The 26,313-nt window shown below is 41.6% G+C and overlaps 2 protein-coding genes across 7 annotated transcripts in view; one reads left to right on the top strand and one right to left on the bottom strand.

Moving 5' to 3' along the window:
- Nucleotides 1-26,313, top strand: part of VEPH1 (ventricular zone expressed PH domain containing 1) — a 500,435-nt gene that overhangs the window by 92,895 nt on the left and 381,227 nt on the right. The window lies entirely within an intron of this gene.
- Nucleotides 23,816-25,472, bottom strand: LOC120936695 (pentraxin-related protein PTX3-like). Its single transcript, XM_040349248.1, has 2 exons — nt 25,213-25,472; nt 23,816-24,891 (listed from the first exon to the last, which is right to left on the bottom strand). Exons 1-2 carry the CDS (start codon nt 25,322-25,324, stop codon nt 24,557-24,559), a joined length of 447 nt encoding a protein of 148 aa, XP_040205182.1. The 5' UTR covers nt 25,325-25,472; the 3' UTR covers nt 23,816-24,556.

Genomic DNA, 26,313 nt, shown 5'->3' with positions numbered 1-26,313 from the left:
TCGCCAGACCATGTTTTGTGGCGATTTTGTGCCAGATTTTAAGTGTGTTCGCGATTAGGGGGTGCTTCGTGGAGGTAGGTGTTTTAGAATGTGTGGCCCATGGTGCGAATAAGGTGTGGTGTGGTGCCATTTGCCTCTCTATTTCAACCCAATCCTTGTCCTTACTATGGCAGTGCCAGTCAATTATTCTGGTAATATGGGATGCCTGGTTGTACTTCTTATAGTCTGGGAGACCTATTCCTCCTTTGCTTTTGGGTAAGGTGAGGAGTCTGATATTAATTCTGGGGTGTTTATCAGCCCAAAGGAATCTCCTCTGGAGTCTGATTAGTTTGGTAAAGAATGATTCTGGTATGTGTACTGGGAGTGCGTTGAATATGTACAGAAGCCTGGGGAGAATTGTCATTTTCAGGATCGATGCTCTCCCGAACCACGAGAATAATTTTGGGGACCATTTTTGAAGGTCATTGGAAATTGAACGAAGCAGTGGAGAATAGTTAGCGTGGAAGAGTGCTTCTATGGTGTTTGTCAGGTGAACCCCTAAGTATTTAAGGGAAGAGGGGACCCAATGAAAAGAGTGGTTAGACTTTACATGATCAACCTGGGTTTGCGTTAGAGTCAGATTCAGGGCTTCGGATTTGGATTTGTTTATTTTAAAGTTCGAGATGTACCCAAATGTTTCAAATAATTTTTGTAGATTGGGGATGGAGAAGAAAGGCTTTGAGAGGAAGAACAGGAGGTCGTCCGCGTATGCGGCAACCTTGTATTCGGTCCTACCCACTTCAAAGCCTCTCACATCCTTAGATAAGTTGACTGCTCTGATCAGGGGTTCTAGTGATAAGATAAAAAGAATGGGGGAGAGGGGGCAGCCCTGGCGAGTCCCATTTTGTATGTTTATTGGTGTGGACAGGGTATTGTTAACTTTAATTCTTGCTTGTGGCTTTTGGTATAAGGCTGATATCCATGACAACATGCCCTCCCCCAGCCCTATATGAGAGCAGGTAGAGAACATGTAGTCCCATGAAATTCTATCAAAAGCCTTTTCGGCGTCGGTGGAGAGTAACATCCCTTTTGTTTTAGATATTTGTGCAGAGTGAATCAGATTGAGTGCTTTCGTGATGTTATCACGCGCCTCCCTTCCGGGCATGAAGCCCACCTGTTCAGGACCAATGATTTTACTAAGAAGGGGCTTCAGTCTATTGGCCAGAATCTTTGCCAGGAGCTTTAAATCAATATTTAATAATGATATGGGCCTGAAGTTGGCACACTCCGAGTGGTCCTTGTCCGGTTTGGGGATTACTGCAATATGAGCTAATAGAAAAGAGCTAGAGTCATGCTTGGTTTTTGCTAGGTGGTTGTAAGCGGACATAAGGGGTTTACATAAGATATTGGTGTAGGTCTTATAGTACTGGGATGTGAAGCCGTCGGGGCCTGGGCTTTTTCCGGTCTTCAGATCTAAAATAGCTGCCTGTATTTCTAACAAATTTATAGGTTCTTCTAATTTGGATGCGTCTTCGAGGTTCAGTGTGGGTAGTTCACTATCTTTAAGGAATTTGAGAATGGCTTCTTTTTTAGAGCTCATAATATAGTGGGGTTTATGTTGTTCGGGGAGGTTATATAGTTTGTCATAGAACTTAGAAAAAAGCTCAGCTATTTTTTCTGGATCATGTTTTAGCGTCCCTGATCTATCTTTGATGGCATGGACATGGTTTACTGTTTGTGCGTCCCTGAGGGCCCTAGCCAAAAGTTTCCCACTCTTGTCTCCTTGTTCGTAAAAAATGTTCTTCTTGAAAAAGAGTGCTTTCCTGACTTTTAAATCTAAGGTCTGTTTTAGGTAAGATCTGCATTTTATCAGTTCCTCTTCCATTGTCTTTGAGAGGGACTGTTTGTGTAGGGTTTCTAGATGAGCTATTCGTTGAGATAGTTGAGTTATTTCCCTTTCTCTCTCCTTCTTCCTCCTCGCCCCCCATTTTATTAACACTCCTCTGACTACAGTTTTATGTGTTTCCCAGTTGTTTAGGGCATTTGTATCACTGTCTTTGTTGTCTTTGAAGTATGTCGTGATTGTCTGGTGTATGTCATCCCTGATCTCCTGATCTGTAAGCAAGGAGGCGTTAAGTCTCCAATTGAACGCGGTGCGCTTGGTTGTATTCAGTGAAAGGGAGATGGCAGTGGGGGCATGATCCGACAAGGACATGATGCCAATTTCAGCTCTGAGTACATTGCCCAAGTCCCTCTGAGAAATAAAAATCATGTCGAGTCGGGAATATCTCTTGTGGGGGGCTGAATAGAAAGTGAAATCTTTTTCTGAGGGGTGCATTGCTCTCCAAGTGTCTACCAGTGTGAGGGATTGGAGTAAGATCTTGATACGTTTTAGTATCTTATAGGAGACATGAGTGTAACCGTTTGAGGTATCCTTCAGTGGTGAGAGGGGGATGTTGAAGTCGCCTCCTAGTATGATACAACCCTCTGCGAACCATTTAAGCTCATCTATTATTTTGCGACAAAATGTGATATGTGCCGAGTTGGGAAAATACACATTGGCTAAAGTGATGGGGGAGCCTCCCCACGTGCCCTTCAAAAATAGATATCGACCTTCCGGGTCAGAGATCTGGTTTTGTAGTATAAAGGGTGCGTCTTTGTTAAGTAAGATTGATACTCCTTTGGTTTTGGCCAGTGGATTGGTGGCATGGAAAGCTGTTGTGAGAAGGTTGTCTGTGATTTTGGGTATAATTTGGCCCTTGAAATGGGTCTCCTGCAGGAAAACAATGGAGGGGCGGGATTTTTTCAGTTCTCTGAGCATCTTTGTCCTTTTTTCAGGGATGTTCAGCCCATTGACATTGTGCGAAATCAGAGTGGGTGACTTTCCTAAGAAGGCGTATGCCATTTTGTCCTTTCGGGTGGGATTAGGTGTAGTAGGTAAGGAGGGTGCGGTGCGGGGGAGAGGCGGGGGGGGGGAGGGAAAGAAAAAAAGAAAAGATGGGACAGGAAAAGGGGTGTTAAGAGGGGAAGTGGGAAATTGAGGAAGGGTTGAGTTGTACTCAAATACACACCCTAAAGGGTGGTGAGTTATGTAGTTTCTTATATAATAAGAACTATATTGTACTCTTGGGGGTAAGCGGGAGGTGCGAGTGTGGATCGGTTCAGCGACCCGTCTGGGTTTGGTACACTATCAGTGTATATAGGTAGAGGTGGTTAAAGAACGTATGCTATACCTGTTCGTTCGTGGGTGGTATAGGGCCGCGGGACCCGAGAGGTCTAATTAGGCAGGTAATTTATTTAACTTAAACTGAGGCCGATAAATGAGAGGAGAGATAAATGTGATCTGGCTGGGATGTCTTGGCGAAAATCCAGAGATAATGTGTAGAGGTATTATGTAGGGGGTGTAACTGTGTGATAGGATATGTGCTCTGGCATATTCAGTGTCAAGACCTTGAAGGACCATGGTGTTGTCTGGTGTGACCTGACATTCAGATTAACTTAACTTAACAAAATGGTGGCAAAAGCCACTTGTAACCGAAACATTTAAAACAGATATACAGGATCTAGATTGACTACAACCCCACATTTCTTATAGAAGCATATATGAGCCCTGTTGTGTTTATGGCGTATAACTAAACTGCCAAAATCATAACACCAATAGAGTGTCGGGTATGTTATGTGGGTTGCAATAAAGTCTAAACATTATAAAGTAGCCCCTATGAAAGAAAAAAAAAAAAAAAAAAAAAAAAAAGGGGGGAGACTGTTTGATAATGCACAGGGCACAAGGTGTGTGACCAGCTCAAGAAGTGGGCGTGTAGCTTATTGTCCAGCATGCAGTCGATGAGTGTGCAAGTTATCCACTTGGTTCCGTTGCAACGGTCATGAGTGCATAGTTCAGAGCTTAGTCCCCAAAGAAGAAAAAAAGGGAGAGAGTGAGGCTTTGTAGTACTCACTGTCACCTTGCGTCATGGTATGGTGGGGCTCCCGATACAGTCATATGCAGTCTTTGGAATATGCCTGTCGGTCCTTCCCGTGGGATAGCCATTCCGATTTCTCTTCTGTTGATGGTTTAAGTTGCATCCATGTGGGGTCAGGGCCTGCATAAAAAAATAAACTGTTTGGGAGGAGCAGCCCTGTGGGGAGAGGCAATGTTAGTTAACCTGCATGTAGAAGACAGCTACTCAGCGTAATCGTTCAGCGTGTGTCCCCGTCTGGATTTTCAAAGTGGGGCTTGTTGTTCTGCTGCGCTGAGTGAGAGCTCATAGTCACTGAGGGAACATTTCGATGTATAGCCCCACCTTGTGTCAAAACAATTACATTGCAGCTTCTCTCCTTGGTGAGAGGGAAAAAAGTGCGTCACAGGTGGCGGGTAAAAAAGAGAAAAAAAAAGGGGGAAGAAATCATAGGAGAACGGGGGCAAAAAAGAAAGACAAATTTATACAAAAAAGGGGCAGAATCGACAGAAACTGGCTGTAGGCCTAATAAACTTTGTTTATCCTGTACGTATAGTTGAAAGTCACTGCACTTGGTGACTTCTGTGGTCCTGTTAGGTATAAGGCATAGGTGTCTGGCGTAGCACAAACCGCAAAGTATCTTCAGATTGCCTTATAAGCGGTGTGCATCCTTCATTCTGGGGCTCTTAGAGCTTTTTGAGGGTGCAGGGGAGTCGTTGTATCTCCTGTTCATGTTGCCCCGTTGATTCCTCTGCTGGAGTGGAGAGAGAAGGGATAGTGGGCCCGGGGAGTGTTGGGGGTTATTAATAAGTGGGGGCAGAAGGAATTCAGCATACCAGTCAGGCAGGTCAACAGGTGCAATCTGTATGGCGTCAAAAAATTTCATGAGGTCCTCCGGGACTCTGAGCAGGTGTTGCTTGCCCATATAATTGGCCTGAAGTGCAAATGGAAACTTCCATCTGTAGTTAATTCCTTTCTCTCTAAGGATGGCAAGGAGGGGTCTTAATGCTCTTCTGTTTTTAAGTGTTATCGGGGAGAGATCCTGAAACAGTTGGATCGTGGCACCCCCATGTTGTATCTGGTCTGCGGTTCTCGCTTTTTGCAGGATTTCTTCCTTTAGACCGAAATTCGGCAGGCAGCAAATAATATCCCTGGGTGGGTTGTCATCCGGGGCCTTAGGCCTAAGTGCCCGGTGTGCTCTGTCGAATTCGATAGGGGATTGCTCGGGCCTGTCTAGCAAAGAGTTAAAGATGGCGGATAGTGTAGGCCTCACATTCTCTGGGGACACTGTTTCAGGGACCCCTCTCACCCTAATATTGTGCCTGCGTCCCCTATTATCAAGGTCCTCGATCTGCCTGTTCATTTCGATTAGGTGTTGGGAGTGATTGGCAGAGATGTCGTCTAGCCTGAGCAGGGCCCTATCCCTTCGTTTCCCAGCGCGGTCTGTCACTGCCATCTGCTCAGACAGTCTTAGTAGCTCAGTTTTTATGTCTGTGATGGCTAGGGAGAACGAGTTTTTGATGTCTGCTGCTATATCAGTCATTGCAGCGTATGTCAAGGGTGTATCTGCTCGGTCGGTACCTTTAGAGGAGTCCTCGGACGCTGGGAGGGAGAGTTCGTCGTCCTCCATGTCCTCCCCCATGATCAATCTGAGCGGCGGCGCCATCTTGGCTTTGCTGCTCCCGTCGTAGCAGAATTTGCTAAGACTGGTGGGAGTCGTTTTCCGTTTGGGGGTGCCAAGAGATCTCAGGGAGCGGTTGTGAGAACTCTTCCTCAGTTGGGATGGCATAATCTGCTGGTTTTCGGCCCGTTTTCAGCTCTCAGGTCCCGCGGGTTGACGGAGCTCCTCTACACCGCTGCCATCCTCGCTGCGCGCCAAGCCACGCCCCCCGATTCCTCTGTTTAACCTATCGTGTGTACGAGGCCTTAAAGGGGGACAGGTTAGGGGCTGACCAGACATACTGAGGCAGGGAGTTTCAGAGGATGGGAGAGGCTCACATTACATCTTTCCCTGAACTACATAATCGGGGAAAAGGAAAAGAACTACAAATCATCGACACTGAAATTAAAACACAGATTCACAGACACAGATTAGGATTAAAAATAAATAAATGAATTAATTAAAACAGTTGTGACCTAAAGTGGTTGTAAACTCTAAGGCCCCGTACACACCATAGAATCCATCGGCAGATAAATCCCAGCAAATGGGTTTTAGCGGATAGATCCTACGGAGTGTACACGCCAGCGGATCTGTTTCCGCGGATATATCTCCCCTGGGATGGATTCCAGCAGATCGAATATTCGCTGACATGCAGAACATATCCATCTGCTGGAGTCCATCCCAACGGATGGATCCGCTGGTCTGTACAGACTCACCGGATCCATCTGTCCAAAGGGATCCCCCGCATGCGTCGTAATGATTCGACGCATGCGTGGAATTCCTTATATGACAGCGTCGCACACGTCGCCGCGTCATAATCGCAGCGACGGCGCGACACGTCATCGCCAGAGGATTTCGGCGCGGATTTCAATGCGATGGTGAGTACACTCCATCGCATTAAAATCTGCTGAAATCCTCGAGAGGATTTATCCGCGGAAACGGTCCGCTGGACCGTATTCGCGGATAAATTCTATCGTGTGTATGGGGACTTACTTATGCCCAGTGAAGTGACAGGCCTCGGGTGATACACAGAGATGAAACACATCCTCCTACATAATTTGTACCTATTTATCTGCAGTCTTCCCATTTCTGCACCCATTTAACCATTTAACCACTTGCCACCCGCACAACATCATATGATGATCATATGATGTCGCAGAGTTTGAGTGGTGATATCTGAATGATGCCTGCAGTTACAGGCATCATTCAGATATCATTTTTCTCAGCCAGAGATTCCCTGCACCGTAAGAACAATCATGGCTGCTGTTCAGTAGCTTGATCATTCTTAAGGGTGGCAGGAGAGGATCGTTTATTTATTTCAGGCTTCCCAGCCTAGAGGCGAGATCTGGGGACATATATAACCCAGATCTTGCTGTCAAGAGGTCCTGTCATACCCTATTCTTATTATAAGGGATGTTTACATTCCCTGTACTAGGAATGAAAGTATTAAAAAAGATGTAAAAAAAAAGTGTCTAAATAGAACAATAAAACTAAAATAAACAATAAAAAAAAAAATGTAATTGTCCCTTGCCCTGAATGCTCGCTCACAGAAGTGAACGCATATGTAGGTCACGCCCACATATATAAACGGCGTTCAAACCACACATGTGAGGTATGGCCGTGAACGTTAGAGAGAGAGAGCAATAATTCCAGCACTAGACGTCCACTGTAACTATAAACAGGTAGCCTGTAAAATGGGGATTTTTATGTACCGAAGTTTGGCGTCATTCCATGAGGCCCCATACACACGGGAGTATTTATCCGCGGATATGGTTCAGCGGACCGTTTCCGCGGATAAATCCTCTCGAGGATTTCAGCAGATTTTAATGCGATGGAGTGTACTCACCATCGCATTGAAATCCGCGCAGAAATCCTCTGGCGATGACGTGTCGCGCCGTCGCCGCGATTATGACGCGGCGACGTGCGCGACGCTGTCATATAAGGAATTCCACGCATGCGTTGAATCATTGCGACGCATGCGGGGGATCCCTTCGGACGGATGGATTCGGTGAGTCTGTACAGACCAGCGGATCCATCCGTTGGGATGGATTCCAGCAGATGGATTTGTTCTGCATGTCAGCGAATATCCGATCTGCTGGAATCCATCCCAGGGGAGATATATCCGCGGATAAAGATCCGCTGGAGTGTACACACCATAGGATCTATCCGCTGAAACCCATTTGCTGGGATTTATCTGCGGATGGATTCTATGGTGTGTATGGGGCCTCAGTGTGAGCAATTTTAAAACATGACATGTTAGGTATCTATTTACTCGGCGTAACATTATCTTTCACATTATGCAAAGAAATTGGGCTAACTTTATTGTTTTTTAATGCATGAAAAAATACATTTTAAAAATTGCTACGCAAATTTGGTGCAAGATAAAAAGTTGCAATGACCACCATTTTATTCCCTAGGATCTCTGCTTAAAAAAAAACATAAATATTGTTTGGGTGTTCTGAGTATTTTTCTTGCTAAAAAAATATAATTTTTAGATGTAGGAAAGAAGTGACAGAATTGGCCTGGTAGGCAAGTAGTTAGAGTGCAGTATTTATACAGCTTTTCTGAGTATCCATAAAAAAAGGGGAGCTGAAGTTACACTCTGCAGAGCTCAGTGAGGAGAGGGAGGGGATACACTCCCCTTCACATAGCACACAGAAACAGAGCTGAGGTTGCCAATTAGCTGAAGGTACCTCCCCTGTCACCTTTTTTCTCTTGGTGTAAGAAACACTTGTCAGAAATGTCTCATTCTGATAGCAGAGGGATGAAGCCGCTGACAGAGATGACACTTAGTTATCTTAATTGAGAAAAGTACACACTATAGAGGGATATGCTTTGTTCATATTTCATGTCTGAGGTTTACAGCCACTACTTTAAGTATCAGAAGGACAAGGTTTACCCATGGAGGTAGTTTACCCGTTGAGTAGTAAAAGGAGGTTCAAACGAACAATCAAGTGGAGGGAATGAAAAATCTTCAACCAGTTTGATAGATTAATGGAAAATCCATAATTTTATGAGCAAAGCAAACCACTCAGGTGGGGTCCCAAAAAGAAAATATTCCTCCCAGAGCACTTGGGAAATAGTTTTTTTTTTTAAGTGACCACTCCTTACGGGGATACTGATAATCCTATGACATATTAAACACTTTATACATTAGATGTTGTCTGAAATTGTAGAGGAGGCAACCTCACCTATTGAGATATTGAAGAAGATAAGGAAAAAAGAGGCCTAATCTGCCTTTTAGACCCCTAAAAAATATGTATTCCATCAATTAAATAAACTTTTATTTTATTATAAAATAAAAGCAAAATAACTATAATTCCATATTGAACCAAAGTAAGCATTGGTAACCTCATAATCTATACTGTATTTATCAAAATATCAAATATACCCATGTAAACTACACAAAAACACAACGTGACTCAGGATTCCATCTCTTCTATCTGCTGCAATTATTTTTCATAAACAAAACACATTGGAAAAGATACAAGGTTCACTATGTTGCCAAAAATAGGAATTCACGAGACCTTGAATGAATGCCCAGGTCATTTTTATTGATGTTGCAATCATCATGGCTTCCAAAATATCACGTACAAAGAAAGAGGATTCTTAGAAACCCCAGTAAATCTTTTATCTTGACAATTGCAATTAAAGAAATACATTTATTAAGTAATGACGTTTCCTTTTTTACAAAAGTAAAATTAAATGCTTTCCAATTTGAATAGGATTCGTTCAAGTTTGGGCAGATGTTAAAGATTAAACAATTCTTCTCACATTAAAAAAGAGCCAATGACTTCATCTAATTAGATGGGACAGTTCACGGTTAAGAATGAATTTATGCCCCCTGGGCAGTTCAAAAGCATTGATAGTTGTATCCAAGCAGTAAAATACAAAACACGTCTACCAGTCTTAAGAAAACGTATTTTTACATGATAAAAAGAGTAACAGGTCAACCAAATTACTTAGGAATGGTTTTGATTCTTTTTTTAAACCAGCCAATAAAGGCAAAGCCATCATTTTGCTGGACAAAACGGAAAACCATAAAAAATTTGGGATTTTTTTTACTTGTGAAACATACTTTTGTGTATATCTCCCGAGGTGCTCTTGTTCCCTAGTTTATATAGGGATTTTTTTTTTAGACCTTTACAAATCAAAAGGTTCCAAAACACTGATTATATAGTTAGCCTCGGACGCAGCTCAACAAAATAGATACGCTGATGTCAATAAACCATTGGTTTTAAATGTTGCCAGGAATCCTCAAGGATTATATTGTCTTTACATTTTGCCAAGATTCCTTGTCAAGTCAATGAGCTGAGTGGTGAAATGACAGAGCATGTCCCAAGATCAAGTAAAGAAGCCTTTTGGATTCCCAAATTCACAACATTGCTCTTGCATGTCTCTAACACTGGCACATTTTTAGATGATACGTGTATTATTCATACCTTTTTATTCTTGAAAATGATTGGTGCTTCTTTCTGCCACCTACTAACAAATACCTTGGGCTAGATTCACAGAGAGATACGACGGTGTATTTCCTGATACGCCGTCGTATCTCTGAGTTAGGCCCGTCGTATCTATGCGCCTGATTCATAGAATCAGTTACGCATAGATATTACTAAGATCCAACAGGTGTAACTGTGTTACACCGTCGGATCTTAACTACAATTAAAAAATGGCCGCGGGGGGCGTTCTCGCTGATTTACGCTGAATAATATGTAAATCAGCGAGATACGCCAATTCACGAACGTACGCGGGCCCGACGCAGTGTTGTTACGACGTTTACGTAGCGGATTTCCCAGCGTATACTTACCCCTGCTTCTATGAGGCGCAACCAATGTTAAGTATAGCCGTCGTTCTCGCGTCATTTTTTTTTTTTTTACGTCGTTTGCGTACGCCGATTCAGAAACCCGATCGTCGCAAGTTACGCTCACGCCGAAACCACTGACGTCCTAGCGACGTCATTGGGAGCAATGCACGCCGGGAAATTTTGCGGACTGCGCATGCTCATTTAAATCGACGTGGGGAAGCGCCTGATTTAAATAGTACACTCCCCCTAGCAGCGGAATTTGAATTCCGCTGGGGGATTTACGATCCGCCGCCGCAAGTTTGGAGGTAAGTGGTTTGTGAATTACCCACTTGCCTCTCAAACTTGCGGAAGCGTATCTTAAATCACATAGATCACGCGGATCTAAATATCCGCTGATCTATGTGAATCTAGCCCTTTTAGTTTATTTATTTATTTATTTTTCTAACCCTCTTACTGTGTCATGGTTTCAGCCTTTTTATTTTATTATTCATATATTTCACACAGTTTTGTTGTTCACCCTCTGCCTGCTTTATTTTTATTTTTTATTTCTCCATCATTTGCAGTGTTTGTGTTCATTTCTGATGTGTATGTACCTGTTTAGCATTCTGACTGCATGGTGACCTTACTTGAGCTGTAAAGAACAGGGGGGAAAGAAATGGGACTTTAAATGAAGCATGTCGTTGTAAATAAAACTAGAAAGGGAGTATTATTTAAGAATTTAGTTAACCATTTAACAACTGGCCCATAGCCAAAGTACGGCTACAGGGAGGTTGCTTAACTCTGGGAGGCCGTTAATTAACGCCCTCCCAGAATTGCGCTCCCGTGCTCCCCCTGGGGCGCGCACACGGGAGTGTCTGTGACCGGCGGGTCCAACATTTTTTCTTTTGCGGAAAAACGTGTCAAACTAAAAAAAAGTAAAATGTACAATAAAATATATATATTTTTTAAAGCGCCCCTGTCCCCGTTTGCTCGCATGCAGAAGCGAACGCATACACAAGTTCCGCCCACATATGAAAACGGTGTTCAAACCACACATGAGAGGTATCACAAAAAATATCATCGATGCTCTGCGAAACAGCACAGCACCCAATGATACCATCCCTACTAAACTGCTGAAGGAATGTGCCGACATCCTGGCGCCGTCCATCACGCAGCTTATAAATAAGTCATTTAAGGAAGGCATAGTGCCCTCCCAGCTGAAAGAGGGCACAATCCAGCCCATCTTGAAGAAACCTACCCTTGACCCCAAGGACCCAACTCATCGCCGTCCCATAACAGCCCTCAACGCTCTCTCCAAGGTAATGGAGAAAGTAGTGGTACAACAGCTGCAACAGCATCTGGATACCTACAATCTACTTGACCCATTTCAATCAGGTTTCCATCCCGGACACGGGACGGAGACAGCATTGCTCAAAATATGGGACGACGCCCTTGAAGCCGCAGACGAAGGAGAATCTTGTCTCCTGGTTCTGTTAGACCTTAGCGCAGCCTTCGACACGGTAGACCACAAACTGTTACTGACTCGGCTGGCCGAGGTAGCCAGAGTCGCAGAAAATGACTTACCTTGGTTTTCCTCCTTTTTAGAAAACCGTTCACAAATAGTGAAATTGGGACCTTTCACTTCTGAAAAGCGCACGGTGTCATGTGGAGTCCCTCAAGGATCTCCCCTGTCACCGGTGCTTTTCAATATCTATCTTCGCCCTCTTTTTGAAATCATTAGTAACGAAAAACTACTATATCACTCATATGCAGACGATACGCAATTGTATTTTCGCATCTGCAACAAAAATGATCATCATGCCAGTTTAGAGAAATGTCTCTCTTCAATAGAAAACTGGATGACAAAGAGTTATCTCAAACTCAATAGTTCTAAAACTGAACTTTTTCTGTTTCACGCCAGTCGGAAGAATCAACTAGCAACAACCTGGATACCGCCGCCGATTCTGGGCAAATCCATTACCCCTAGCTCCAAAGTCAAAAGTCTCGGTGTCATCTTCGACACCTACATGACAATGGACGCACAAATAGGGTCAGTAGTCAGCGGATCTCACCGTCTGCTGCGCCTACTACGCAGACTGATTCCATTTATTCCTAAAGAAGACGTAGCAGTCGTGGTGGGAACAATTGTGAACTCCAGACTGGACTATGCAAATGCCCTGTACCTCGGACTCCCAAAGTACCAAATCTCTCGTCTGCAAGTCGTTCAGAATACGGCCGCCAGACTTGTGACTGGGAAAAAAACATGGGAATCAATCTCACCTTCGCTGAGAACCCTTCACTGGTTGCCAGTAAAGGACAGGTTTGCTTTTAAAGCACTCTGTTTGACACATAAATGCATCCATGGGAAGGCTCCGCAATATCTTTGCGAAAAGATAAAAGGCCACAATGCCAATCGCGTATTGCCATCCACCGACCAAAATCTGGTCCAGATACCCAAAGCCAGATACAAATCCAAGGGAGAAAGAAGGTTTGCGGTACAAGGTCCTAGACTATGGAACGCTTTGCCAACCAGCATTCGGTTGGAGGAAAACCACCTGACCTTCAGAAGACAGGTCAAAACTCTGCTTTTCTGATGCTCTGGAAAGACAGCAACAACTAGCGCCCAGAGGCGATTCAGTTCGCATGTGCCGAGCTATATAAGTTTTCATTCATTCATTCATTCATTCATCTCTGCGAACGTTAGAGCGAGAGCAATCATTTTGGCCCTGTAACTAAAAACATATAACCAGTAAAAATATTTAAAGCGTCGCCTATGGGGATTTTTAAGTAGTGAAGTTTGGCGCCATTGCACGAGTGTGTGCAATTTTGAAGGGTGACAAGTTGGGTATCTATTTACTCAACATAACTTCATCTTTCACATTATGTAAAAACATTGGGCTAACTTTACTGATTTATTTATTTTTTAAGCACAAAACTGTTTTTTTTTTGTAAAAAACACGTTAGAAAAATGTCAGTGCAAATACAGTGTGAGATAAGAAGTTGCAAAGACCACTATTGTATTCTCTAAGGTCTTTGGTAAAAAAAACATATATAATATTTTGGGGTTCTATGTAATTTTCTAGCAAATAAATGATGATTTTTACATGTAGGAGAGAAATGTCAGAATTGGCCTGGGTGCTCCAGAACGCCTGAAGGTGCTCCCTGCATGTTGGGCCTCTGTATGTGGTCATGCTATGTAAAAGTCTCACACATGTGGTATCGCCATACTCGGGAGGAATAGCAGAATGTGTTTTGGGGTGTAATTTGTGGTATGCATATGCTGTGTGTGAGAAATAACCTGCTAATATGAACATTGAATTGTTGTAAAAATTACAACTTCAAAAAACTCACAATGCCTCTTTCTAAATACCTTGGAATGTCTTCTTTCCAAAAAGAGGTCATTTGGGAGGTATTTTTTTACTTTTCTGGCATGTTAGGGTCTCAAGAAATGAGATAGGCCGTCAGTACTTCAGGTGTGATCAATTTTCAGATATTGGCACCATAGCTTGTGGACTCTATTAGCCAGATTCAGGTAGACGTGCCTAACATTAGGCAGGCGTAGCGTATCTCATATACGCTACCCCACCGTAAGTTAGAGAGGCAAGTGCTGTATTCACAAAGCACTTGTGTCCTAAGTTACAACGGCATAGCGTAAATATGCCGGCGTAAGCGTGCCTAATTCAAATTGTGAAGAGGTGGGCGTGTTTTATGTAAATAAAGCATGACCCCACCTAAATGACGTTTTTAACGAACGGCGCATGCGCCGTCCGTGGACGTAACCCAGTGCGCATGCTACAAATTACGCCGCAAAGACTTATTGCTTTCGACGTGTACGTAAATTATGGCCAGCCCCATTCACGGACGACTTACGCAAACGACGTAAAATTTTTAAAATTCAACGCGGTTTCGACGTCCATTCTTAACATTGGCTGCGCCATCTTTTTGGTGGTTTATCTTTATGCCTGAAAACGCCTTACGTAAATGGCGTATCTTTACTGCAACGGGCAAGCGTACGTTCGTGAATAGGCGTATCTCGCTGATTTACGCATTCTAGGCGTAGATCAGCGTACACGCCCCTAGCGGCCAGCGTAAATAGACAGCTAAGATACGACGGCGCAGGCGGTCGTATCTTAGCAACATTTAAGTGTATCTCAATTTGAGAATACGCTTAAATATACGACGGCACAGATTTGGAGTTACGATGGTGTATCTACTGATAACTCTACCTGAATCTGGCTATATAACTTTCACAAGGACCAAATAATATACACTAATTTGTACTTATTTATACCAAATATATGTAGCAGTATAAATTTTGGCCAAAATTTATGAAGAAAAAATACTAATTTGCTAAATTGTATAACAGAAACGAAGAAAAATTCATTTTTTTACAGAATTTTCAGTCTTTTTTTCTCTTATAGCGCAAAAAATAAAAAACCCAACGGTGATTAAATACCACCAAAAGAAAGCTCTATCTGTGTGAAAAAAGGACAAACATTTCATATGGATACAATGTTGTATGACTGAGTAATTGTCATTCAAAATGTGAGAGCATCGAAAGCTGAAAATTGGTCTGGTTATTAAGGGGGTTTAAGTGCCCAGTTGTCAAGTGGTTAAATTAAATATCATATACCCCTAGGGAGTGTCCATAATATGAAAAAGATTGCAAACATTTAATTGTATATCATAATATAATAAATGGGCAATCATACAAGATTTACAAGATAATCATGGTACTAAATGTTATACAAAACAATCAAAGGACATAATTGAAAGAATTTAATACACATATACACAGAGGAAACAAGAAACACAAAATCAGGACAAGCAACAAATGCATAACGCGTCGGGTTTTCAACTCATGATGTCTAACCCAGTTTTTTCTTTAAAATTTGGTTGTCAACCTATGATGTTTAGCTCAGTTTTCATCTCTTTAATCATGAATTTTTTATTAATATTCATTTGTTTCTTGTCCTGATTTTGTGTTTCTTGATTCCTCTGTGTATATATGTGTATTAAATTCTTTCAATTATGTCCTTATGCCCTGTACACACGATCGGTTTGGCTGATGAAAACGGACCGATGGACCGTTTTCATCAGACAAACCGATTGGTTGTGGGTCCCATCATTTTGTTTTCCATCGGTGAAAAAAAATAGAACATGTTTTAAAATTTTCCTATGGATAAAAAAAGATAGAAAAAAAAAACTATCGTCTGTGGGGAAGTCCATCGGTGAAAAATCCACGCATGCTCAGAATCAAGTCGACGCATGCTCGGAAGCATTGAACTTAATTTTTCTCAGCACGTCATAGTGTTTTACGTCACCGCATTGGACACGATCGGATTTTTGACTGATGGTGTGTAGGCAAGACTGATGAAAGTCAGCTTCATTGGATATCCGACAAAAAATCCATCGGATTAAATTCCATCAGATATCCGATCGTGTGTACAGGGCTTTTGATTGTTTTGTATAACATTTAGTACCATGATTATCTTGTAAATCTTGTATGATTGCCTATTTATTATATTATGGTATACAATTAAATGTTTGCGATATTTTTCATATTATGGACAACCCCTAGGGGTATATGATATTTAATTTAACTAAACTCTTAAATAATACTCCCTTTCTATTTTTTTTTACAACATGCTTCATTTAAAGTCCCATTTCTTTCCCCCCTAATATTTATATTTATACAGGGATATAAGCATGTCTTTGTCTCTTTTGAGTGTGTCGGGTCACTTTCTATTTTTGACTTGCTTGAGCTGTAAGTGAACAAACACATTTGGGCATGCGCTGAACAGGATCAGCTGCATTCTTGCTGTGGTTGCCAGTTAGCAGATTAGCATCCTACTGTCATTTTGTTGGCAATAATAAGGGTTTTAGTTATTTGCCCATCTGCCTAGCTGTAGATGGTTCTCTGGTGACTTTTTGTTTTAGGAAAGTAGTCAAATATTTCCTGCAGTAAGCGTTCTACAAAGAGCGCATACCAAGTACTTAGTTTAATTCAGTCAGAATTGACCTGCTGAAAATCCCCTGATGGGCCCTAATCTCTGCGATTAAGCCAATTTAGGGTCAAACATTTTAGAAAGGTGTGGCTTTAAGCAGGGACTTTCAGCATGTTGGTTCTGACTGAAAAAAAAATACCTATTCTGTGAAGTGATGCCTTCAGTGTGTGGCCTTTGTGGAACACTTAGACCCCTTTCACAGTGAGGAGTTTTTCAGGCGGTACAGCGCTAAAAATAGCGCTGCTATACCGCCTGAAAAACTCCTGCCCAGCAACCTCAATGTGAAAGCCCGAGGGCTTTCACACTGAGGCGATGCGCTGGCAGGAGAGAAAAAAATCTCCTGCTAGCAGCATCTTTGGAGCGGTGAGAGGAGCGGCGTGTATACCGCTCCTTCACCGCTCCTTCCCATTTAAAACAATGGGAAACCGCAGCAATACCGCCCGCAATGCGCCTCTGCAGAGGCGCATTGCGGGCGGTATTAACCCTTTATCGGCCGCTAGCAGGGGTTAATACCGCACCCCTAGCGGTCGAATCCCGCGGCAGAGCAGAGAAAGCAGACAAAGCAGAGAAAGGCTCTTCAGGCACCTGTCTCCCCCTTTGGCCGGGGAGAGTGGTGAGATTTGGAGCGGCGCTCATTCCTTTTGAGTCTACCAACAATATATTTCCTCTAACCTTACATGATTTTGTCAATGTACATGAGTGCGTATTTTGTAAATTGTCTGTTTACCATTAATTGCAGTGCTTACTTTGTCTATGGGGTTAGATTTGTAGCTAATTGTACTATTTTAAGTGTCTAGTTTTTGACAAAATTGTCATTGTTGCCTTATAAAGTAGTACATTTAAAGAGCTGCAAAACATTGCTATATTTTTGTGACTAATTAGGAAGATTAAAAGGTGCCGATGATGTGATAAAGAATATCTCCTGAAAAAAATTGTTTTTTTACTTTTGCTTAATCACTTGCCTACTGGAGACTTAAACCCCCTTCCTGTCCAGGCCAATTTTTAGCTTTCAGCGCTGTTGCACTTTGAATAACAACAATACATTTTTATCATTTTTTTCACACAAATAGAGCTTTCTTTTTGGTGGTATTTAATCACTACTGGGGTTTTTATTTTTTGATAAACAAAGACCGAAACTTTTGAAAAAAACAAAAAAACTGTTTTCATAGTTTGCTATAAAATTTTGCAAACAGGTAATTTCCACTGATAGGCTGCACAGATTGGCACTAATAGGTGGCACTGATGGGCACTAATAGGCACTGGTAGGTAGCACTGATGAGGCACTGATTGGCAGCACTGATAGGTGGCACTGGTGGGCATTGATAGGTGGCACTAGTGGGCACTGGCAGGTGACACTGGTGCACACAGATGAGGCGGTGGTTGCTCTCTGTGTGAGGGACAGATGTCCCTCCGACAGTAGCCAGTGATCATTTTTTTTTTCTGTTTACATCACGTGTTCAGCTGTCATTGGCTGACAGCTGATCATGTAGTAACGGGTCGTGATTGACCCCTTATCCGATCTATGATCAGCCGAGTCTCCTTGGCTCGCTGCTCACAGAGCGCGCTGCGCTCCCGGGAATTTAAACCTGCGCTGTAATTGTCTTTGGGCTATAGCGCAGGCGGGAAGGGGTTAAGCTGGGCTTTAAGTGCATCAATATAGTAGAAGTATGTACAGTCTGAAATGTTTTAAAAGCAAATACACAGGACAAAGAATGTAAAAACATTTATAGGGACTCTTCTATCATAAATATCATGGCAATACCATTTTTTTTAATGAATCAGAGATAACTTAAAGATATAATTAGTACTAATATTCATGCTGCACAAATTGACATACAGCCAAAGAACATCATTTTAAATTATTTTATTGAAAACACTTTGAAAGAACAATATGGTTAGAATAATTAAACAGAATGTAACATCATCAAGAGATTAAAATATGCTGTTACAAAGTGAAATAGTTATCATTTTGTGTTTTAAAATATAATTATTCTTGAAATAAAGTGTTTAATATCCCACAGTAAGAATATTCTAATAATCTTTTGTTAATATAACTCTTTGCATTCATTATAGTTGAAAAATATATGTATTGTTGTTGCAGGAAAAAAATGTAACCTGGACTGTGACAATTTTTTTTACATTTTTATTCCACATAATTCAGAATTGTGACAGTGTGAACAAGCTTTAGCATTCTTACAATCCTATGGTACAATTTTACAAAAATACAGTAGAATTTATTTCATGGAGTTCTTACAAGTTCAATTTACAATATAGTACAGTTTGAAATACTTACAGATACTGTATAATGATTTGTTAAAACAAGTGGCTATAGTTAGTTTAATAAAGTCTATTGGAGTCATTGTTGCACATTTGCAATTCACATTTAATGAAAGTATTTGTGGCAAATCTGATCAGACAGATTAATTAAATTGCTGCTGCCCCAGAACTGATTATTGTTGTACTGGTACAATAGAGAAAAGGAAGGATATGCTGTCTACAGTGATTTGCTGAAGATTTTCAATAAATTAGATAGTCGTCATATCCCATACAGGTGTAAACATACTTAAAGCGGATGTGCCATGGGAAAACAATATTAAAAGCCAGCAGCTACAAATACTGCAGCTGCTGACTTTTAATATTAGGACACTTACCTGTCCTGGAGTCCAGCGCCGATCGCAGCAGAGGACGAGCGATCGCTCGTCTCTCTGCTGCTCCCCCCGCCATCCACGCTGAGGGAACCAGGAAGTGAAGCGCTGAGGCGCATGCGCGAGTCGCGCCGCGCCCTCCGATTGGCTCCCGCTGTGTGCTGGGAGCCGAGTGTTCCCAGCACACAACGGGGGGGGGGGGGAGGTGACGGGATGTGACGGAATGCCCGTCTTTTGCCCGTGAATGCCGGGCCGGAAGTGGGTGCAAATACCTGTCTTTAGTCAAATGTGACACCGGAGGGGGGGAGGGTTCCGATCAGCGGGACTCCACTTTAGGGTGGAGAACCGCTTTAAAGCGTTTGTTACCCCAACACTTCATGTTCCTGTCCTGATATGTGCCTGATGTACCATGTACTTGTATGAGAAAGTTTCCTGTTCTCTTTGTATTGCTTCCTTTGTGTGAAATCCCTGGTGTTCCTGCCAGTCCCCGTGCCTTCCTATTAAAAACTGGCCACACTAAGTAGGAGAGCACAGTGTGGCCAGTTCTCTAGCTATGCTGGGAACTCAGTTTACTCTCCACCAATAATTAGATTTGTCCTGACACATCCCTGATGCACATCTATACTCCTGCTGTTGCTCCTCCTCCCTCAGCTTCTATGCAGCTGAGAATAGAGGGAATGTGATCACTTATAAAAATGGGAAAAAAGGTATTTATAATGTTTTGCCCTTCATTTCTATTTTTAACTGAATGGGTTGTTTTACAAGGTGATTATTTACAATCACTTTTAAGGCTAAGTTCATTTTTTTTCAAAATTCCAGCTCCTCTATGTACCAATACAATATGACATTAATGTACCTCCTTTGCAGAAAAGAGAAAAGTGGAGTAGAGCTGTAGTGTTGAAAATAGGAGAAGTGTGCCCTGGATTTTGTAAAGCTCACCATGCACTATACAATCTGATTGTACAATATCCTATAGATTTACCATCAACTATGTAGTACAAGAGCCTGCCTGATTGTATACAGGGTAATTAGATAGATAAGTGTGTCCTCTTACTATAAAGGAGAACATACAGAGGTTGTGCAATCAGATTGTATAGTGTATGACCACCTTTATACACCTAAAATGAACAAGTTGCACTTTCAGTGCTCTTAATTGTTAATGGTACCCTAAATGCAGAAGCAAACACACATTTTACCATATGAAAAATGCAGCAAACCGCAACATGCCACAATTTCCCATGGCTTACTTTGCCCAGTTGTAGGGCAGCCCTACAACAATTGAAATCAGTGGGCTCCCCTATGTGTGTTGTGGGAAAAACTAGGCAAAAAAAGTGTGCTCCCACTATGCTAGGTGTGAATGGGCCCTGAAAGTAAAATTGGTGTTTTTACAAAAGAACAATGAGGCTCCTTTCACATTTGGGCGTTCCCGAATGCACAACAAAACACACACTTTTCTACATGTTTGGAATTGTGCTGCAAACGCAAATAACACTTGCAGTGAGATTAAAAGTTAATGGCAGTACAAGCGCTGTTAGCAGTTTCTTGTCTGCTGTGCAACAAACGCACACCAAAAAGAGCACACTCTGCTCTAAAAAAAGTTTGGAGCTTCTTTGGGGCATTTGTCATGAACAGGACAGCCTGCTCACACATAGAGCAGGTCGTTATATGTATGTGTATGTAATTTAACAGAATTATAGGATACATTTGTCTACTGTGGCACACAGGATTAATTTGCTTGGTTCTGCACCTTTTTTCACGTGAGGAATAAATGTATTTGCCTAACATGGAGTAGATCGATGAAAGTGGGAGCAAATACCTGTATTATACAGGTATCTGCCCCCCCCTCCCCCCTAAAAAGGTGCCAAATGTAACACCGGAGGGGGGGAGGAACCGGAAAAGCAGAAGTTAAATTTTTGGGTGGAACTCCGCTTTGACACAAGTATTTTTTTACTTTTCACAAGGATAACAGTACTATTACCAACAATGCCTTTATCCTCTTTCTCTGTTGAAGGCTTTGTTAAGGCATCATCCAACATCCACATCTACCTCTGTGGCTGAGTGGTTAGCTTAGGCTCTCAGCGGTACACTGAGAGGGTGAGCCATCTGCTGGTCATGCATCTGGGTGGATCCCAACATATCAGGAGAGAACCTGTCAGGAAAACTGCTACCTTTCACAGCTGAGGCTGCCATTGGCTGACTGCCAAATGTACTGCTGGCACAGACAGACTACCTAACCATATGTAATGCTGCTTAGGCTTGCTCTGTTTGTTACTAGCATTACTTTTGGTAAAAGGTGCCAGCCTACAGCATTTGATAGAGCCTTGGATGTAACTTCCATCCTGACATCTTCGTATTCATTATTTCATGTTTTGTTATATTATTGAATTTTTTTGTGTATAATATTGGGTAGCTTTTGAACTATCTTTAATGTTTCTATTGGCATCACTGTTGAACCAGAATAATAAAGGTTATATGGGCATTAGGTAAGACCACTGGCTATAATATTCAAAACAGAACATGAATATAACACATTTTTAGTCCAGTAATACTTTGAAAACCATAAGGTCTTTTTTGTTAATGATTAGGTATACCGGTAATTACTTTAAAGAAATCTCCTATTTGACTTCCTTTAGCCCCCTGTATATTAGGAATCAGCAAACAGCACTATGAGTCAGTCATACACTATAATAAATATATATATATATATATATATATATATATATATATATAATCTATCATATGCATTATGTTGTCATCCTAACATGTTTCAGGCACTAGAAGCGGTATAAAACATCACAAAACCACAGAGCTGAAGGCTTGAGGGTGTCATCCTCCAGGCTATGTAGTGTTGCAGGAGCATGAGAATCACAAGTGTAAGGCCTCATACACACGATCGGAATTTCTGATGAAAAAAGTCTGACGGACTTTTTCCATTGGAAATTCCGACCGTGTGTATGCCCCATCTGAGAAATTCCATCGGAAATTCAGATGAATTCCATCAGAGATTACATAGAGAACATGTTCTCTTTTCCTCCGATGGAATTCCGATGTGAATTTGGTCGGACAAAGGTCCGATCGTGTGTGCAGGGCATAACTGAACACTATTAAAATATTCCAGAAGAATAAACATTTCACATATGTGTGTTTCACCTGTATATGTAGCTGTCTGACTGGAGCATAGCTTTGAACAATATTGTACAGTATACAAATTCCTAGCCATAGGATGTCTTGGCTACAGCAGACCATCTGGCAAATGCCAGAACTTCCATATTGCTACTCCTAACATGGCCATTCAGTTTCTAATCAAACTAGCCCTCGTAATTCCAGCATTATGTAGCATTTCTTTATTGAATGACACATTCTTTCTTGGTCAGAAGGCAATGATTGAAGCCAGCTGTACTGAGGGATTGATTTGTCTCCAGATGGACCTCAGCTCTAATTCATAAAGCTGATGATTAGGTGATGTCACTGAGTATGCAGTGCTCTTCCAGCAGCAGAGGCACGGAACACATTAACAAGGGAACTACACATTCTGGCAGTCCTCACTGTATACACAGTTATCAACTGTTTACTGGTTAGAAAAAACGACATGTACTCTAGCAATAAGCCTTTTGTTTACGATGTGTACCATACACCAATAATATTTATGCATTATTTTATTTTTGACTGATTCCTTCTGATTCGGATGACACCCCCTAGCTTGACTAATTTTGACAAAAAAAATGCAAAGAGTTGGGTGGAAAATTCTCAAACGTATCCAATCAGATGCAGTCACTGTTTTTTTGTCCATAGACAGCCACAGGTACTGTGTTTGAATACAACAGCCAGCAGGGTAGGTTCCTCCATCCATGCTCTTTAGCGTGGAGGGGGAAATCAAATGATTTCTCTCGTTCAATGATTCTGGCACGGTTCACACCTATGCAAATTGAATGCGCGATTCTTCGCATCCAGTTCGCATAGCAGGAGAATGTGACTGACTCTCTATAGAGCCGGTTTACCTATCTCTTCAGCGGGTCTGGTGCGGTGTGCAAGAAAAACATGTGCTTTTTTGGTGTGTTTTAGGTTCGAATTCAGCCCAAAACGCGGGCTGAAATCGGACCTGTAACGGTGAACCAGCACGCACCGGACCCCTGCTATGCAATGGATGAGGTGACAGTGTGAACCGAGCCTTAGTGATTTCTAAACGTACATGGCTAGTCTTATGTTGGCTTTGATCATCCTTTTATAGAGACATGTTTGCCTTTGCTAATGAAACCCTAGTGCTGCTTCTACATGTATGTGAAAAGCTAGGCTAAGGTCTGCTCTTGAGTGTAAAGTTACAGCCTGTAAGGCAGGATTTCAATAGTTCTAAAATAGCAAATCTTTTGCCAAATTCAAGCATCAGTCACTATGTTTTTTTTGTGTTTTTTGTAGTTGTTCTTATGACTGTGAGCTACATAGCAGACTATGTATATTCTATAGTCCTCTAACCCTGCTTATTTACCATTGTTGGCTTTCCAGTGCTGGGACAGCCTGATTACATATCCACACATTCTTTCAAAGCCTAGGTTCACATTGGAGCGATTTGTCATGCGATTTGAGAGATTAAATCGCATGACAAGTCGCAGCCTATTGGAGGCAATGGCACTGTTCCAATCGGTGCAACACCGATTTTGCGACACCGCACCGATTTGCAAAAGTAGTTCCTGCACTACTTTTAATGATTTCAGGTGCGATTTCAATGGACATCTGTGTATGAAGCCACACAGATGTCTATCAAGTAGCAGCTGAAATAGCGCTGACCTTGCTACTTTGAAATTGCGCTACTTCAAGTGAAGTAGCGCAATTTTAAAGTAGCATCAATGTGAACCAGGGCTAAATGCAGATATTTTGCACAGCCATTTCACATTTTCAGTAAATGGAAAATCCAACTCCTAGCAGAAGTTTTCTTTTACAGTTCAGATTAACAGCAATAGTATTTGGATGCCAGTGAACTAATCTGGAAGAAGGATTACTCAGCACTTTTAAACTGCTTGTGGAAGTAACGCTGCTGGCTCAATTCTCTGAGCTGAGCCCCTCCCCCTTCTTTGGCGCACATTTTTGTTATGAAGCTATATCAGTTATTACTTTATACACAATCTAATGCTAACTGTCTGACTTATAATCAAAAGACACAAGGGTTACAAAAGCTCACAGTATAAAACATTCAGCACATCTGGAGATGCTCATATATCATTTTCTATTTGTCAGCGTTGTCTTTGGATCTGAGACTGTTCATGACAAACGCTGTAACTGGTATTCCTCCTTGTTATATCCTGTAAATGCTATTTGAAGAAATTTACAGCATCTTACATGGTGACCAAAATAAGGATCAATATTCTGTGCAGAGAAAAAAAATCTGTATGTACATGTTAGGAATAAAGTTATTGTTGTTTCAAACAATGACTACTACCTAGTACAGTTGATTTACCTGCAGGTAATCGTGCCAAAACAGAATCGCTTTCTGCTTCGTCTGCAGGTTCTACTTTATTCTGATCTGCATCTTCTCATTTCAAGAGATTTTCAATGCGTTGAAGTCTGTCTTCTATGTCCTGATTTACAGCAATTGATTCTTCCACATTTTTATTCAAAGTGTGTTGTGGCTGACACTTTGAATCCAGCAGGCTTGAAAAATCCGCTGTAATGCTCTTAAAGCAGTCTTTACAGGATCCTGATGTTTTTGCTCTTAGCTGCCAAAGCTCTCTTTGCACAATCTGTAGTTCCACCTTAAATTCTTCAAAATACTGAAGCAGCATATTCTGTCTCATGTGAGAGTTCTCCAGCGTCGTCATCATTTTATCCCATTTTGTATGTTCTTTTAGTTTGCAATCTGGTAAAGTCACTACAATATAAAAGATACAAGTTTTCATTGTCTCTAGTTATATTGCTTAGCTTAACATTTTAAAGATCGCTGGCAATTCTTACATCTTTCAACAGAAACAGTAAACTTAACAAGTTTCCTATCAAAAATAAATAAATAAATGTATACTGTATATACATATACAACAGAAGTATAAATGTAAGACAATTTTAAGAATAAAATAATAGTAATAGTTAATATATATATATATATATATATACACAGAAAGAGAAGTAATCATGTAAAATAATTTGAAGAACAATAACTAAAAACATATTTAAAGAAAACGTTTTTAGTACTTGCCTTTTTCGGTCACTAGTATATGATTATCCATCTCTTGAACATCTACAGCAATAGTCAGAGCAGAAGACAGACATAAAATTGAACAGAATAATATCTGTAGTGGCTTCATCATCTTGTTGAAGTGAACAGTGAAGAACTGTGGACTATTGCAGTTGCTGCCTTTTGTGCTAGTGATGTTCTCTAAAGCAAAGCAGAGTGTGGCTCTGTGGAGAGTGAGGAGGAAGCCCCCTAATAAATGCTTTGGGAGCCCCAGGTGAATTAGAAGGGAGCTTCCTTATTGCTCAGTGGCAGTATTCTGTAGAATATGGTGTTACGTAATAAGTCATTTTAAATTGGTGGAAGCACTAGAGGTATGGCTGTTACACAAGTTCCTTAATCACTCATGTGGTGGGTGAATTCAGCCATGCAGTCAAACTTGCATGGGGGTAACATAAATCTTTGGGGATTATCAAATAAAAAACATCAGGGATCTTTCTCCACTCCATATGTGCTTTATGATTTCCTCTCATTGCTTCTGCTGGATGCAAGTTTTTTTTTTTTTTTATTAGTTGCTAAGGGAACTATAAAATCTCCTAAAAAGATGCTTGCATAAATGTTAGGTACCGTATATACTCGAGTATAAGCTGAGTTTTTCAACACATTCTTTTGTGCTGAAAATGCCCCCCTCGGCTTATACTCGAGTAAGGCCTCGTACACACGACCGAGAAACTCGATGGGCGAAACACATCGTTTTGCTCGTCGAGTTTCCTGTGAAGCCTTCGAGAAACTCGACAAGCCAATTTTCTCCATTCCCGTCAAGGAAATAGAGAACATGCTTTCTTTTTGGCTCGTCGAGTTTCTCGACAGTTTCCTCTACGAAAATGTACACACGACCGGTTTCCTCTGCAAAAAAATATCTCCCAGCAAGTTTCTTGCTGGTTTTTGCCGAGAAACTCGTCGTGTGTACGAGGCCTTACCTTTTTGTGCCTGATCTTCCGGATTTTGGGGACCTGGTACCGACTAGCCGTAGCTTCCCTGGACCCCAAACTTGGCACACATTTAGCTCCTCTCTTTCTCTAATAGTGTGCAAAGTTTATTGTCCAGGGGACCTATGATCGGGGA

The sequence above is a fragment of the Rana temporaria genome, chromosome 4 (genome assembly GCF_905171775.1).
Source record: "Rana temporaria chromosome 4, aRanTem1.1, whole genome shotgun sequence".
Classification (NCBI taxonomy): Eukaryota; Metazoa; Chordata; class Amphibia; order Anura; family Ranidae; genus Rana; species Rana temporaria.
This window is presented reverse-complemented; position numbering and strand designations above follow the sequence as displayed.

Bases quoted from the DNA above. Each gene is read 5' to 3' on its own strand.
- LOC120936695 (XM_040349248.1), bottom strand. From the start codon at position 25,324: ATGATGAAGCCACTACAGATATTATTCTGTTCAATTTTATGTCTGTCT. The intron at 24,892-25,212 runs GCAAGTACTAAA...TTTATATTGTAG, and splicing joins TATACTAGTGACCGAAAAAG to TGACTTTACCAGATTGCAAA.